Source organism: Podarcis raffonei, chromosome 3 (assembly GCF_027172205.1).
Source record: "Podarcis raffonei isolate rPodRaf1 chromosome 3, rPodRaf1.pri, whole genome shotgun sequence".
Taxonomy (NCBI): domain Eukaryota; kingdom Metazoa; phylum Chordata; class Lepidosauria; order Squamata; family Lacertidae; genus Podarcis; species Podarcis raffonei.
In genome coordinates this window covers 104,785,139-104,801,349 of record NC_070604.1, presented here as the reverse complement: position 1 = coordinate 104,801,349, position 16,211 = coordinate 104,785,139, and the positions used below count along the sequence as shown (strand labels likewise).

The following is a 16,211-nucleotide window of genomic DNA, read 5'->3' as shown; positions in this document are numbered from 1 at the left end:
TGAAGGAAATCAGCCCTGAGCGCTCACTGGAAGGACAGATCGTGAAGCTGAGGCTCCAATACTTTGGCCACCTCATGAGAAGAGAAGACTCCCTGGAAAAGACCCTGATGTTGGGAAAGATGGAGGGCACAAGGAGAAGGGGACGACAGAGGACGAGATGGTTGGATAGTGTCTTCGAAGCTACAAACATGAGTCTGAACAAACTGCGGGAGGCAGTGGAAGACAGGAGTGCCTGGCGTGCTCTGGTCCATGGGGTCACGAAGAGTTGGACACGACTAAACGACTAAACAACAACAACAAAGTCTTGTCTAAAGGTAAAGGGACCCCTGACCATTAGGTCCAGTTGTGGCTGGCTCTGGGGTTGCGGTGCTCATCTCGCTTTATTGGCCGAGGGAGCTGGCGTACAGCTTCCGGGTCATGTGGCCAGCATGACTAAGCCGCTTCTGGCGAACCAGAGCAGCACACGGAAACGGCGTTTACCTTCCCGCCAGAGCAGTACCTATTTATCTACTTGCACTTTGACGTGCTTTCGAACTGCTAGGTTGGCAGGAGCAGGGATTGAGCAACGGGAGCTCACCCCATCGCGGGGATTCGAACTGCCGACCTTCTGATCGGCAAGTCCTAGGCTCTGTGGTTTAACCCACAGCACCACCCGCGTCCCAAGTCTTGTCTACCAAATACCTTTTTCTGGTTGATTCAGCCTGGTTGCTTCAACTTTGCCTTGGGCTTCAATGCACACTTCTACGGCCCAAAGCACATCCTACACATTTCCCAACTTCTGACTCAGAGCTTCAAACTGCAACCATCAACATGAGCCATGCCACTGGCAAGCAGTCTCCCCAGGTGACCCTCAGGTAAGCACCTCAGGTAAGGACACGCGCTTGGGCCAAAGTTTGCAACACCACCACGCCTCTGAAATGTATGACGTTGGAGAGCGGAGCAGCTGGACCTAACGCACACAGCTATAACCAGCAGCGAGGAAACATTATGCAAGACCACAGGAAGTCAGAGGAGACAGTATTCTGCGCAGGCCTGGCAAGCAGCCTGTGTGAACTCCAGCTAACAAGCAGACCTCGGTTGCTGGCGCCAAACCAACCAGAAAACATTCCTGGTGCTACACATGTTTTTGCCAGTGGGCTGTACTCCAGAACGTTGCGTACCTGACGGAAATCAGATTAAACTCAGGTCTCCCTCCCTCTCTTTGCCAACAGCTCTCTCTTTTTTTTGCGTGGGTGGGTGGGAGGGACAGGAGAGAGGGTGGGTGCTCATTCAGTATTTGTTAGAAATGACAACAACAACCGCTCCAGCAACTGCTTTGCTAATTGTTTCTTCTCCAGCCCTCAGCTATCATAAGTGCCAGAGCAAAAACTTTATTTCTTTCTTTGCAGTGAATTCCCACTTTCCCTGTGACTTTGCCTTCCGCTGTCCCAAAACTTCACCCAAAGTGAACCCAGCTAGTGTATTAGCTTCCTTGACACCACCTTGCAAAAATAACACCACCTGGGACGGGGTTGAAGACATGTCCCCTTGTGCAAATACATAATCTTTCAGAGGTTTACCGGTCAGCAACAAGCTTTTCTGGGATGACCGCATCCAGAAGGGAGGAAGGGGGAAGGCAGTATCCCACTTCCCAAGTTGGAACACTTCCGCACCCCATTTTCAAGGAGACAGTATAATCACACCACTTCTTTTTATTCTTTCAGGTCAGCGGTTTGGAGACCAAAAGATATTGCTCCTGGACTAGACTTGGCTCTGTTGATCCACACAGGATATTAGTAATGGCAGTGGTTGTAACCTTATTAGTCACATGTTACCTAAATGGTCTCCAAGCAACTTCCATTTAAAAACATACACCTAAATACATTCTACCAGGGGTCCCCAAACATTTTCCAAAGAGGGCCAGATTTGATGAAGTGAACATGTGTGAGGGCCGACCAAAGTTTTTTAGGATTGAAGTTGTTGAGCTCTCCCCCCCCAATTTTACCCCAGTGCTTTACCCCAATTTCACCCCAATGAGCTTTTTTAAAGCATTTTACCCCAGGACATATACTGCCACAGGGGCCGGATTAAATCGAAACGGCCGCCTAAACGGACTTTGGACATGCCTGCATTATACCATGGCATAGGGTGGGGAGGGGAATAGTGATTGATAGATTTTGATTTATTTAAAAAAGTCCCATTTCCAAATACCTCAAAATATTTACAGGTGATTGACTAGATAGGCCTTGGTCTTACATAGAAGGGCTTTTCTTATGTTCTTAATTCAATTTAAGTAGGGTTATTGTTGGTGGGTGGGTGGGTGGGTGTGCAAGATACTATTTAGAAGTTTTGGTAAGAAGAAAAAGCCTCTGTTCGGCCCAGAAGCTTTGCCTCTGGGTCCATATAAAATGGGTAGGACTGCCGTTTTACACACCAGAAAGGAAGTTTTTATTGAAATCAGTGCAGCCTACTTCTATGTAAATCTAACCAGCAGTTGGATTTGGGCTGCAAGTCTTAGACCAAATCTCTCCCAGGAGTAAGCCCACTGGCATTCAGCATGATATATTTCTGAGTAGAGGTTTGTAGGATTGTACGATTAATTAGCCACATGCTCACAAAAATGATGCAATTTGTTTCAACAGGGCTTCATCCAGGGCTATTTTTCTAGAAAAAGAAGTGCTGGAACTCACCATGAACGCCTCCCTTGTTTTCTTATAATGCCAATGGCGCCCATCTGAGAGGTGCCAGAACTGAGTTTTGGCTTTAAAAGAAGCCCTGGTTTCATCAGAGCTAACTTTAACTGTGTCAGAATACAGTGGTACCTCTAGTTGCGGATTTAATCCGTTTCGGGGTGCCGTCTGCACCCCGAAAATTCCTCAACTAGAGCGCCTCTTTGGCGCATGTGCGCGGCGCGATTGAGTGCTTCTACACGTGCACAAAGCGCTCAGATCGCTTCTGCGCATGCGGCAAATCCAGAAGTAAACACTTCCAGGTTTGCCGCCTTCGTAAGCTGAAAGTCCGTAACAAGAGCAGAACGCAACACGAGGTATGACTGTACTTTTAAAAAAAGAACAACAGAGACTTCGGGCTAGAGCTGAGACACAAGAAAGAGAGCGGTTTCCTCTGAGGCAAGCATGGGACTTCTAGTGCCAACATTTTAACTCTGCATGTGTGGATATAGCATGGTCAGTCTGCCTTGTGGTTCTTGCAAACGGTAGTTAGATTTTGTTGGCTGTTATAAATCTCCCTCTTCTCCCACTTAATATGAACCGCTGCTTAATACGCATACAGTGTTGGTGTTAACTGTAATGACATTATTAATTGGTCTACTTTATGCTTTTTGTGTTTTATGCTTATTTAAACTTTTGATGTGCTTTAAAATTAAATGTTAAGGGATAGTTCAACAATGCTATACAGTATTGCAATGCATTGCCGTTGCTATGCTTTATGGCTCTTTTTTATCATTAACATGTGTTGTTACATTACTTTATTTTCCGAGAGCCACTCTGAGAACAATGTATTTATGGAAAATGTGGTGACGACGATTATAACTGGGCAATCAGTTCATGGCTGAACTGAGAATTAAACTTGCTTCTCTCCAGTGACCATGCTGACTCCCATTTCTTAAGAAAGAGACAATTACTGGTGTGGTGTTTAGAATTATAATCTTCCACACACTCACAGTGCACTTCCAATTACTTTTTTTTAAAATCCAGTATGTGTAACTGATGGAATGGAAGACGAGGTTGTTCATAGCATGCTGTTGTCATAGTAGTACTGGACTCACCAAATCTGCATTGAGCAGATTTAAAATACTAACTAATGTTGGGCCATGGAAGCATATTCTGACATGCTACTTTCTCCATGGAGTGCATGTTTACAACCATTTTTGGGGGGGAGGGGAAATTAAGCTAACAATGTAGACACAAAGAAAAGAAAAGGTGCAACAGATATGACTCCTGTTAATGCTGATCTAATCAGCACTGCAGTCAACGTATCAAGAAAACCTCAAACATCTCCAAATTCAAAATGCCGTATCCAAAAACTCTGTTGCCATAATTTTACTCTGAAACATCCCATTACCAGTAATTTCCTTGTTATTGACAACTTGGCAAAAGATGCTGTAGGAAACCATCTTAGAATGACCAGTAGCATTATAAATCAGTTACTGACAGTAAATTGGTATTTCCATCAATAAAAGGTTATTATCACAAGCAACATGGAGGGTCACTTGAAAGGCTGGTATATAGTAGAGAGTTTTTTTGTTATTAGAACAAGATGTTTCAGTTCCTCTTAAAATATATTTTATGGCATGGTAATAAAAAGGGAGGTGTGTGTTATTAGACAAGAAGTATTATTATTATTCCAGAATTTTCTATTCTATTCTATTTGAATTAAGTTCAGAAGTCAATGACCTGCTTTGAGGCATATGAACACATAATGTTTAAAGTCTAAAGGCACATGAGGTGTCAACCTTCCTGAACTTTTGGGTTTGGTCAGTGCTGAGGTCAGAAACATTCTGAAAAACCCATATACCCATGGAAATCAATTGGGATATATAACTCTTCACTACCACCCTAAATTATACTGCTGAATTAAGCATAGTTTGGGATAACCAGAAATTTATTTTTGTGTGATCTCCACTCAGTTCTGATACACAAAACAAATTCCTGGGCTCAGAATCCTTTAAATCGAAGTTTATGCCTTCTGTACGAGCATCCAGCTGGTGGATCTTAGAATTCTAGTAAAGAAAACTAAGATGGCTCTCTCAAGCCTAATGTTTATCTGTTTCTCCAATATAGAGCTAGGGTAGTTCAGAAAGGCTGGGGAGGGGGGTACGTCCATTGTCTGTGCCCAACTGCCTGAACATGTGTACATATGCTCATGCACAGACCTAGGTTTTAAAGAAAACTTTTCAAACGCCATGTAGATCTTCTCACTTTTCATTATGCTTCCCAGTGGCATGCAACATGGACTTGGGCTATCAACAAGGAACTTACAGCGTGGAATTCCATACATGGTATCCGATGAGCAGCAATTGTGTTTGCAAAAAATTCTAGTAAAGCGCTGCCTTGCAAACAGAAGGTGTTGCAATGTGGGTCTAGCTCTGGTTTCAAATTCCTACTCAACCGTGAAGTTCACTGAGCAACTTTTGGCCAGTCGCTCACTCTTTCTCTCTTCCCCCTCTAACCTACCTTGCAAGATTGCTTTAAGTATAAAAGTGGGGAGAGAAGCCATTCTAACTGCTCTGAGCAACTTGGCAAAAAAAAATATTTTAAAATGCAGTAATTGATTTAAAACAAACAAACAAAACTCAAGATGAATATGAACGGGGCAGGGTGCTGCAAGCATAAAATTATAGCCTGCCTCCTAGGTGTTACTTAAAAAAAATTAAAAGTATCTTCATGAAATCCTTGTATAAATGTTAGGATTTTCTTTGATCTAAGCTGAAGCAAAGAAGAACAAAGACATTCCAGGTTTGGTATTAGTCCAGCAAGATGGCCCACCCTCCCACCCAAAAATCCCAGTAATTTGTATCAACATAAAGAACTTTGAAGAATACAAGGTAATACCGTATTGGCTCAAATATAAGCCGCACTTTTTTTTCCAAATTCCGCCCATGCAGAATATAAGTGTGGCTTATATTTGTGACCTTACACGGCGTGGCGCCCGCCCGCTGCTCCCAAGCCTCCCCCGAGCTGGCAGGGGAAGGGGGGAAGCCGCCAGCAAAGTGGTGTGGCTCCCCCCCACCCCGAGAGCAGCCCGGAGTGCAGGGCAACCACGCGCAGCCTGCCCGCTGCTCCCACCTCCCCTGAGCCACCTAAGGAAGGGGGGAGGCCACCAGCAAAGCGGTGCAGCTCCCCCCCCCCCCCGGAAGCAGCCCGGGTTTTTTCTTTTTTTCTTTCTTTCTCCCCCCTTCAATTTTAAAGGTGCAGCTTATTTGCAGGTGTGTCTTATATTCGGGCCAATACGGTACTTAAGGTATGCCTAAAAATCTGTTTGGTTATAATCATGACATCAGCTATAAAATATCTATTGGGGAAAGTTTTCATGGTTTTTCCACTATTCGTCTCTCTGTCATTGTCTTCCCTCTACCCAAATCTCTGGTTAAGTGAAAGTCAATCCAAGACAGAACTGCACATGTTAGAAGAGTCTTATGGTTCCATTTAAACCCAGATATAGTGGTACCTCGGGTTAAGAACTTTATTTGTTCCGGAGGTCCGTTCTTAACCTGAAACTGTTCTTAACCTGACGCACCACTTTAGCTAATGGGGCCTCCTGCTGCCGCTTCGCGATTTCTGTTCTCATCCTGAAGCAAAGTTCTTAACCTGAGGTACTATTTCTGCGTTAGCGGAGTCTGTAACCTGAAGCATCTGTAACCCAAGGTACCACTGTAATCAACTCATATTTATTCAATCCAGTTTTGATAAGTCTTTAGAAGGTGTGTCAATCCACTCAGCATCCAATGCAACTATGTCATAGCACTATGTAGAATTCCGCCCACAGATTTCTGCCTGACTTGCATACATTTCAATAGCAAAATTTGATTTTTTTTAATCACTAACCATTTAATTTTCTTTGCACAATAGCCCTCCAGATGTTGTTGGACCCCAGATCCCATAAACCCCATCCAGCATACTCAATGGTCAGGGATGATGGGTGCTGTAATCCAAAAACATCTGGGAGGGTCACGGGTTCCCCATCCGTTATATAGATGGATAGGACACAAATATATTTCAGTGCACGTGAGCAACGGGTGTTCTTTCTCTTTGGACCGGTTGCTTGGGTAAGCCACCTTGGGAAAAATAATTGGATCAGTGCTTGTTTTGGAAACAATGCCATTCTACTCCCACTCTCCAATAAAAGGGCTGTTGAAACTCACCTTAGTGCACAAGTGCCAAGATGCATTCAGAATGTCAATGTGATTAAATCAGCAAGAGTTGCCACTCACAGAAGCAACTGCTGCTGTTAAGTACAACTCTTATCAAGTGAATCAAGATATCGTTTTACCTACATTGTCCGCCGCATTTGGCAGATCCAGCACGACAACAAGAAACTATGTCCATTATCTACCACAACTATATATCTGTCAACCGCAAGATGCATTAATTGCACATTAATCCCTCGAAGCTTACCTAGCCAATGGTATTCAATCTCTATATAGATGCTATAGCATAAAGGTCACATTCAGATCTGACGTAAAACCCATTGAAAATTGCATGCTACTCAGTTGGTGAAGCTTACCTATGGAGACACAATGGGGTGGGGTGGCAGGAAAAATTAACACGGACGATTGCCAGATAATGTACGCCTCACACTTTTACCACACCTTCCCAGTAATTATAAGCCACTGCCATTACTAATTGGTAGTAATCGGCCCAAAATGGGGATTTGGGTTATATAACTTTATCCAGGACAAGAGAAGTCTATCCAAAGAAGGCCGTCAAATCTAAACCAAGGCAAAGTTGTAGGACTGGAAACTAAAACCAAATACAGTGGTACTTCGGGTTAAGTACTTAATTCGTTCCGGAGGTCCGTTCTTAACCTGAAACTGTTCTGAACCTGAAGCACCACTTTAGCTAATAGGGCCTTCTGCTGTCGCTGCGCCGCCGAAGCATGATTTCTGTTCTCATCCTGAAGCAAAGTTCTTAACCTGAAGCACTATTTCTGGGTTAGCGGAGTCTGTAACCTGAAGCGTATGTAACCTGAAGCATATGTAACCCGAGGTACCACTGTACAGTTTTCATTTCTCCTTCGTTAAAGAAGATGGAGGCTTTCAATAAAGATTCATCCATTTTAGAGGGACTATTTTATACCAAAGATGAAGCGATGGGTTTGCTATTACCTCACAGAATGGCCTGATTGTAAACCACAGCTTCCCAGTATTGATGTCATGGGAAACAAGTATTTAAGAAACCCAGATTACCTTCACCAAAACGATGAGTGTGAGGGAAAGAGAAACAGAGAAGGGTGAGGAAGGAGCATGTGGGGGCACGGGGCTCATGGGGCTCATTTTCAGCCTAAAACTGGTTTTAAAAATGGAAAGCCTGAACCAGGCAATGTACCACCGAGGTTTTACAAGTACAAGGAATGAGAGGGTGAAGTGTCACTTGACGAGTCAAAGCTTTTCTTGATCTCCCAGAGAAAATGGCTGGCGCAGAGTCATCTCTCACAAAAGTGACAACCAGAGCATTCACTGAAGGAGGATGTAGCCATGTGGGCTGAACACTACTCTTCTGTTACGTGAAGGCATTACTGTCAACAAATAAATAAATTTACACACACACATAGGAACAGCTTCGTCAGCACAGCAGGATTTTGCGCTGCCATTTTGGTTATTTAGAGAAGACTCTGAGAAGGGTCTCTTTGTGGTTAGCAACTGCATGGGAAACGAAAGTTTACAACGCACCAGTATTAAATTTCCACCTAGTCTTCTGCTTATTTCTCCCCCCCCCCCTTCAGGTTTGTACATGCCCACATAAAGAGGAAAGCTGCTGTTGTGCTTATTTCTAGCACACTTAATGCTTCCCATTATGCAACAGCTCAGGGCAACACTGAGGCACAATAGAAAGGATTATTTGAATTCAAACATCACTGTTTATTAGTGACAGCAAAAACACTCTTGCAAACACTTTAGATAGCTAATAATAACAAATGAAGATAAAAGCTCCTGTAGCATAACAATTAAAATGCTGAAATATGAACTGGAACCTATTAATACTGCCAAGCCAAGAAAGCCCATCCTAACATTCTTTCTTTCTTTCTTTCTTTCTTTCTTTCTTTCTTTCTTTCTTTTCCCTTTCTTTCTTTCTTTCTTTTACTAATTAAAACACACAAACTTGCATAAAGTATTTAGCGCTACATTTGTAAGCAGCCACTTGCTTACTCACCCATGGTAGGTAAGAGTCACTTCCAATCTGCAAGGTAAGGCATGTTTTTTTGTCCCTAAATGCAGAGTTAGTTGGCTCACTTGTTTGTTAGTTTCTTTGAGGTATTTCCCTGGCCACCTTTTGCATACAAACTCGTGAAGGGACGTTACAGTAAAATAATTAATAAATTAAATGTGATAGGCATGCAGCAAAGCTTAGTTTGGAAAATGGTTGTCCAAACAATATACCTTTTATTATCAATATACAACAATATACCTTTTATCAATGAACCTATGGATGCTCTTGTTTGTCTTCCCAATTTTATGCCACATATGGTACCTATTAAGAAACATGCCCAGCCCCCTTGATTCAACTTTCAGGCATCAATGTTGACAAATGACCAACAAGGTATGTAAAGGTAAAGGGACCCCTGACCATTAGGTCCAGTCGTGACCGACTCTGGGGTTGCGGCGCTCATCTCGCTTTACTGGCCGAGGGAGCCGGTGTACAGCTTCCGGGTCATGTGGCCAGTATGACTAAGCCGCTTCTGGCGAACCAGAGCAGCGCATGGAAACGTCGTTTACCTTCCCGCCAGAGCGATACCTATTTATCTACTTGCACTTCGATGTTCTTTCGAACTGCTAGGTTGGCAGGAGCAGGGACCGTGCAATGGGAGCTCACCCCGTCGCGGGGATTTGAACTGCCGACCTTCTGATCGGCAAGTCCTAGGTTCTGTGGTTTAACCCACAGTGCCACCCGCGTCCCGTCTAACCAGGTATGTATAGACACGCAAATTGGTTCTGTTCTGTTCTTTTCATATATTGAATGCTTTTGTTTTGGGACAGAAACTGGATCAGAGCCTGCATTTCCCACTCTGCATTTTCTTCATGGCAGCACTGCTTTCATTCCGCTCTTTACGTTCTACGTCGGGGCAAAATCACGTGATTTACAGGACTGTGTCAATCCGGTTGCTTTTACAATATTCTGCACCATTCGATAAGGATAACGATAAGGAAACACAAAGCAAATTGGAGATGGAGGTGCTGGGAGAAACCTCATCTATCACATATCATTTGTGGACCATGAATCCCAAACACATTCACATGATGGTTTCCATTCCAGGCATAGGATGAATAAGTGAAGAATGGCAATTTCCACTGGAATTGTTCGGCTTCCATGATCTTCACCTCGGAGAATACATACCCTCCAACATTCCTCGGATGAAAACGAGGCTGGGGCAGGGATGCCGACGCCACAGCTGAACGCAGCAAGCCAGAACCAAGTGATCGTAATGGCCGCTCTTCAGTGCCCATGACCCCTCAGTGCCCCTCGCGACTGGCTCTGCCCCCCCTTCATTTCCCTACCCACCACTTTCTTTATGAGAAAATGAGGAGCGGGGAAATGGTGACAAACTTCCTAACAGGCATTCAAGTGACCCAGATCTTGTTTTCATAAAAACAGGAAGTGGCGCCATATTGCGTGGGGGGGGGGGGAGGATGCATAGATCTAAGAAATGTGGTAGAGGGACGCACGGATCTGAACTTCCAGTAACACTTTGTAACACTGTACTGAAGGGAAAACATCCTTGGGAATACAGGACTCGGCATGAAAAAGTGAGAAGCCATGATGGCTTAAGGGCTTTCCTGGCATTTTGGAGGCTGTTGGAGGGTATGAGAATATAGGGAATGCCTTGCTAGATGGAACCTGTAATGGAAGCAACCATATATTCTATCCCATGCTTTCATTTTCCCATTTCCCTTTTTGTGCTTTAGGCTCTAAACACTAGAGTAGGGACCTGTCATGTGTTCTTTGTAAAGCACCATGTACCTTGATAATGGGACGTTGCTGGCACTGTGGGTTAAACCACAGGGCCTAGGACTTGCCGATCAGAAGGTCAGCAGTTCAAATCCCCGCGACGGGGTGAGCTCCCATTCCTCGGTCCCTGCTCCTGGCAATCTAGCAGTTCGAAAACACGTCATAGCGCAAGTAGATAAATAGGTACTGCTCTGGCGGGAAGGTAAACGGCGTTTCCGTGTGCTGCTCTGGTTCGCCAGAAGCGGCTTAGTCATGCTGGCCACATGACCCGGAAGCTGTACGCCGGCTCCCTCGGCCAATAAAGCGAGATGAGCGCCGCAACCCCAGAGTCGGCCACGACTGGACCTAATGGTCAGGGGTCCCTTTACCTTTACCTTACCTTGATAAACGCATATATATATATATATATATATATATATATGGGTGAGTGTATAATATAATGGAAAAAGAGACATTGCACCGTCTTTTGTAATTCATGAAAATCTTTAATAAAAATTATTTTTTTTAAAAAAACTAACCCAAATCTAATCCACTGCCATTTTGTTTCCACCAGCAGCCAGGTATTTATTTATTTTTCAAAAAACTACATCCCCTGCAATAAACAAAATTAATAGGTAGCATAGTTCCCATAAGCATATACTTGTTCATGCAACCAGCTTTGTCCAGAAGTATTTAAAACATATTGGCCCATGGGAGGGGATGACAATGGCTGCCAAGCAAATTTCCTGCACATGCCTGTGTCACCAGGTGGCTGGCATGGCTCAGAAAATCAACTGAACTGAAGAGAGAGAGACTATATACGCACAGGTTGAGTGAGCAAGCCATTTAACCACAATGCTGAATGAAGGCATGTACTTACCTGGTACTTTCGCGCTCCCAGCCTCCGGCATACTGTGATCTATATTAAGCGCTAAATGTGCTTCAAAACAGTGGAGGAGGTTAGACTAGAAAATATTACAGGTCTTCCTAGTCCCCCAAGCTTACAAGTGCATTTAGAAGACAGTCAAACCTTAATTGCAGCGGTAGGAGATCATGTAAGGTACGGGCAGTGGAAGGCACCCAAGTGTGTTCAAATGGCTTGCGTTAAAATACCGTGAACACCAGTGTTGTTAATTAATTGTTCTTCCAGCCCCACCTTTAGTAAATGGTCCCACAATTTACTGGACCACAATTAAAGATCTTAAAATCACCTGGAAAGTTTACCTAAAAATGTCAGTAAGAACCTCAGGATAAATACATTCGGAACACACACTGATTAATGTGACAAACTCTGATCTAGAATCCCCAAAAAAGAAAAGTTTCAGGAAGAATAAAAAGGGTTTTGTTCAATACCTAAAAGTGTAACACACTAAGTGCCAGTAGAGATGTAAGAACACAACAATTTCCACTCTGACCAGTATTTGTCTCAATCAGTACTTTTCTGTTGCACTTTGGTTTCTGCCAAATACTACGTGATTTGACTTACTATCTGCTATTCAACATAAGTTACGTAAGTATTTGTGTACTATGTTCGTTTCGGTGTAAAGGAAATGTAAAAACAATGCTACAAAGTCATTTATTATGAATTGTTTGCCGTTTTTAAACAACAACTACATGAATGAATACCAATTGTATTATCTTGGCTGATTACCATTTCTGACCACAGATGAACATGGAAACTTGCAACTTCCATTTCCTTTTCTGTTTTCTTCAGAATTCTCTGACATCCCAAAGTGCCAGGCAGGCAACTCTGGAGGAAAAGCTCCACAAACTACAGCCAAAACCATTATCTCCCTGACCATAACTTGCCTCACCTCCAGTGGCAGAAGCACCTAAAGAGAATCAGCAGAGGACCTTAGCATCTAGGCAGACAGATATGGAGATGTTTGTTCTGTTAGGTACCTGGACCCCAAGCTGTTTAGGGTCTTAAAGATCAGCGTGTGGGAACTGGGCTTGGAATTGAACTGGTGGCTACACAAGTTCTCGTAATACTTAAAGGCAACCAGTGCAGCATACAGCCCAAAGCACACCAACAAACAACCTTACAGAATCTGAAAATCTCTCAATTAAAAATGCATGTGCTAAAACAACATGAAATCACAATATAATTGCATCAGAAAATTTTACTCTAAAAGTTTTCTTTTTTAAAAAAAAACCCCACAGGAAAAATGAGTCCATAATTGAAGACAAAATACTTTTCCAATACCGTCTCCTAAAAATTAGCATAGTTTCAGTATTGCTTCACATAGATAATATGTTGATGTGTTTTCATTGTATACGGATCTCCCATGACTAAGCAGTATCCAAAGCATGGACCAACCTACCATCTGGCAGGGCCAGCCCTATCATTAGGCAGAGTGAAGCAACCACCTCAGGTGACAGATTTTTTGGGGGGGGGTAGGGAAGCATTTCCTGTGAGCCTCTTAGTCATTTCCTTCTGTTGGAGATCAGAGTTGCATATGCCACACAGACTGCACCCCCTAAACCACAGGGACCCCTCAGTTCCACTAAGATGCAATGGAGGATGCTACCCATTGCCAGAGTTGAAGGAAGGCTCAGCAGCCAGTCCACTCGGCTCCCGCACATCGAACTGCGGCAGCACCATTTTGTCCTTTGCCCCAGGCATCAAAATGGCTTGGGCCTGCCGTTGGCATTTTGAGAAGTAGGCATAAAGATATTATGCTCTCCCTGCAGACTCATAATACAGTGGTACCTCGGGTTGCAGGTGCTTCAGGTTATAGACACTTCAGGTTACAGACTCCTCTAACCCAGAAATAGTACCTCAGGTTAAGAACTTTGCTTCAGGATGAGAACAGAAATCGTGCTCCGGTGGCGCAGCAGCAGGCCCCATTAGCTAAAGTGGTACCTCAGGTTAAGAACATTTTCAGGTTAAGAACGGACCTCCAGAATGAATTAAGTTCTTAACCTGAGGTACCACTGTACCTGGGCACTATGGGATCGTTGGACTTTGAATTTTCCAACCATGCTTTTAATTAATGTATGTTAAATGTGTTGGTAGAATATTATATAGCCAAGCTGAGTTTTGTAATATTCCATACTGACAATGATAAATCAGATTACATAGATAGATATAATGCATCATACACTCTTTATGGCATCAACTGACATATTTCTTATGCTCTCTTTAGTTTTTCGTTATCCCCTCCCTGCCCTGCCTTTTTGCTGCTGCTTGTCTACTGTTTCAGTCACTATGTCCACCAACTGTATTTTAGCATCTTCCATGCCACCAAAGTGAGAGAGAAAATTATAATGCTGTGCAAATCAAAGCTTATTAATAATTAGCTGCGACATGGTAAATAGAAACTACTTTATTCGTATTTTCCCAAGTTAAAGAAAGCTATATTTTGAGTTTGTATTGAGGGCTTTGCATCTTTTTAAGCCAACATATACAAAACAAAATAGTATTTTCAGTGCACCTCCAGGATCTTAAAAATACTGTGAAAAAGAATGGGATTGATAGCATCAAGGTTTTTTTGGCTTTTTTACATGGAAGGTAATCTAATTGTGAATACACATGGTTAGGAGATTTGTTGATAATGTTATCTGGAGGTAGGATCGTTCAAGGATCAGCCTGTGATTTTCCATACAAAACAAGAGTGAAAATAAGCAGCATGTTATTTAAAATTAAAAGCCCAGTGAACATGTGCCACTTACTGCTGCCATTATGTACGTCTAACCTAATCAGCGGCACAATCAAATTCAAGCCATCTTGCTTAACTGTGACAAAATTGCATTTACGGAAACTACTTCAGAACCTCTTAAAAATATGACCTTCAGACTTCCTTTTATCTCAGGCAACAAATGTTTGTCGAGACGCCAAGTGCACAAATTGTACATTCTAGAACACTTAAAAATGAAGTACTATTGGGTCCTTCTATGTGACAATTCTCATGTTCATTCGACTGGATGGCCTTTTGCTTTCGCAAAAACTAAACTGGCTGACTTGGAGCCTGCGTGTAGGCAAAGACTTTGTGCTCTTAATGAGAACAGGTGTAACCCTGGGCTGGATTAATCACGACGTTAGGTAAGCTCCTCCACAGAAACGTTTCCGTTCCAAACTGGGGCTCTGGCTGCAGCACAAACAAGCGAGAGTTTCCCAAGAGGTGCCCATACTTATCTTTACATGGGTCCCTTTTGAAATACACTGCAGCTTCTCTCACCTCTCCAGAGGACCAGTGGGCTAGTTCCCAACACCATACATCTCCATCCTCTCTTCTTACAAACCTCAGCTGGAACCGCTCCAGATTCTGCTATACTAGAATTACTAGAAAACTGTGAGGTCACAGCCACACCATACATTTAAAGCACTCTTATACCACACAGGTGGCGCTGTGGGTTAAACCACAGAGCCTAGGACTTGCCGATCAGAAGGTCGCGGTTCGAATCGCCGCGACGGGGTGAGCTCCCGTTGTTCGGTCCCTGCTCCTGCCAACCTAGCAGTTCAAAAGCACACCAGTGCAAATAGATAAATAGGTACCGCTCTGGCCGGAAGGTAAACGGCGATTCCGTGCGCTGCTCTGGTTCGCCAGAAGCGGCTTAGTCATGCTGGCCACATGACCCGGAAGCTGTACGCCGGCTCCCTCAGCCAATAAAGCAAGATGAGCGCCACAACCCCAGAGTCGGCTACGACTGGACCTAATGGTCAGGGGTCCCTTTACCTTTACCTTTATACCACTTACTGTTCAAAGAACCTGAAGAACTGTAGCTTGGTAAGAGCGATGACCTCACAGCATCACAGACCTACAGTTCCCAACACCCTTACCAACCTACAGTTCCCAGGATTCTCCATGACAGTTGACAAGTGCACAAGAGTACTTTAAATGTGTGGTGTGGCGGATGTGACCCAAGTTACAAGCTAACCATTACAACACCTCTCAACGATTGCCAACCCCCAGAGGAGGGGTGCCAGTCCTCCTGCTCCTTCTCCTTACCTGTCGCTGCACTTCCCAAACTCCCCTGAGCTCGATTCCAGGAACCTGTTCTGCTCCCTGTAACATGCAAGGAGAAGCCCATTTAGTCCTGCCCTGTGCATCCCCTCTCCCCAACATCTCAAGTTGCTTAAGCACTCTTTCTATAAAGTACCAACACCTTTACCAAAGGTGTCATGGGCTTTGAAGACACTCGAACTCAGGACGAAAGGGAGAAATGAGCTAAGAGGAAGGCACGTTTGGCAAACGCTCACCATGATCAACTCCCACCAATGTCCCCACTGTGGAAGGACGTGTGGATCCAGAATTGTCCTCCACAGTCACTTACGGACTCACTGTTAAAACTGTGTTTATGGAAGACAATCTTACTCGGCTACAAGTGATCGTCAAAGAAGAAGAAGGTAACGTACCAGTCTTTAAAGGCAGGGTGCATACCCTCCAATATTTCTCTGATGAAAATAGGGATGTCCCATTCCATAATGGTAATTTTACTATTTATACCCCACACATCTTACCAGGTTGCCCCAGCCACTCTAGGCAGCTTCCAACATATATAAAAACATAATGAAACATTAAACATTTAAAAAAAACAGGATTGCCTTCAGACGGCTCAGGTAAC

At 43.7% G+C, this 16,211-nt stretch overlaps 1 protein-coding gene across 1 annotated transcript in view; it reads right to left on the bottom strand.

Annotated features, from left to right (window-relative positions):
* The window catches only part of EPAS1 (endothelial PAS domain protein 1), a 126,387-nt gene that overhangs the window by 93,585 nt on the left and 16,591 nt on the right, over positions 1 to 16,211 (bottom strand). The window contains 1 exon segment of the mRNA XM_053383376.1: positions 15,596 to 15,652. Within this exon segment, the coding sequence (XP_053239351.1) occupies positions 15,596 to 15,652 (57 nt within the window).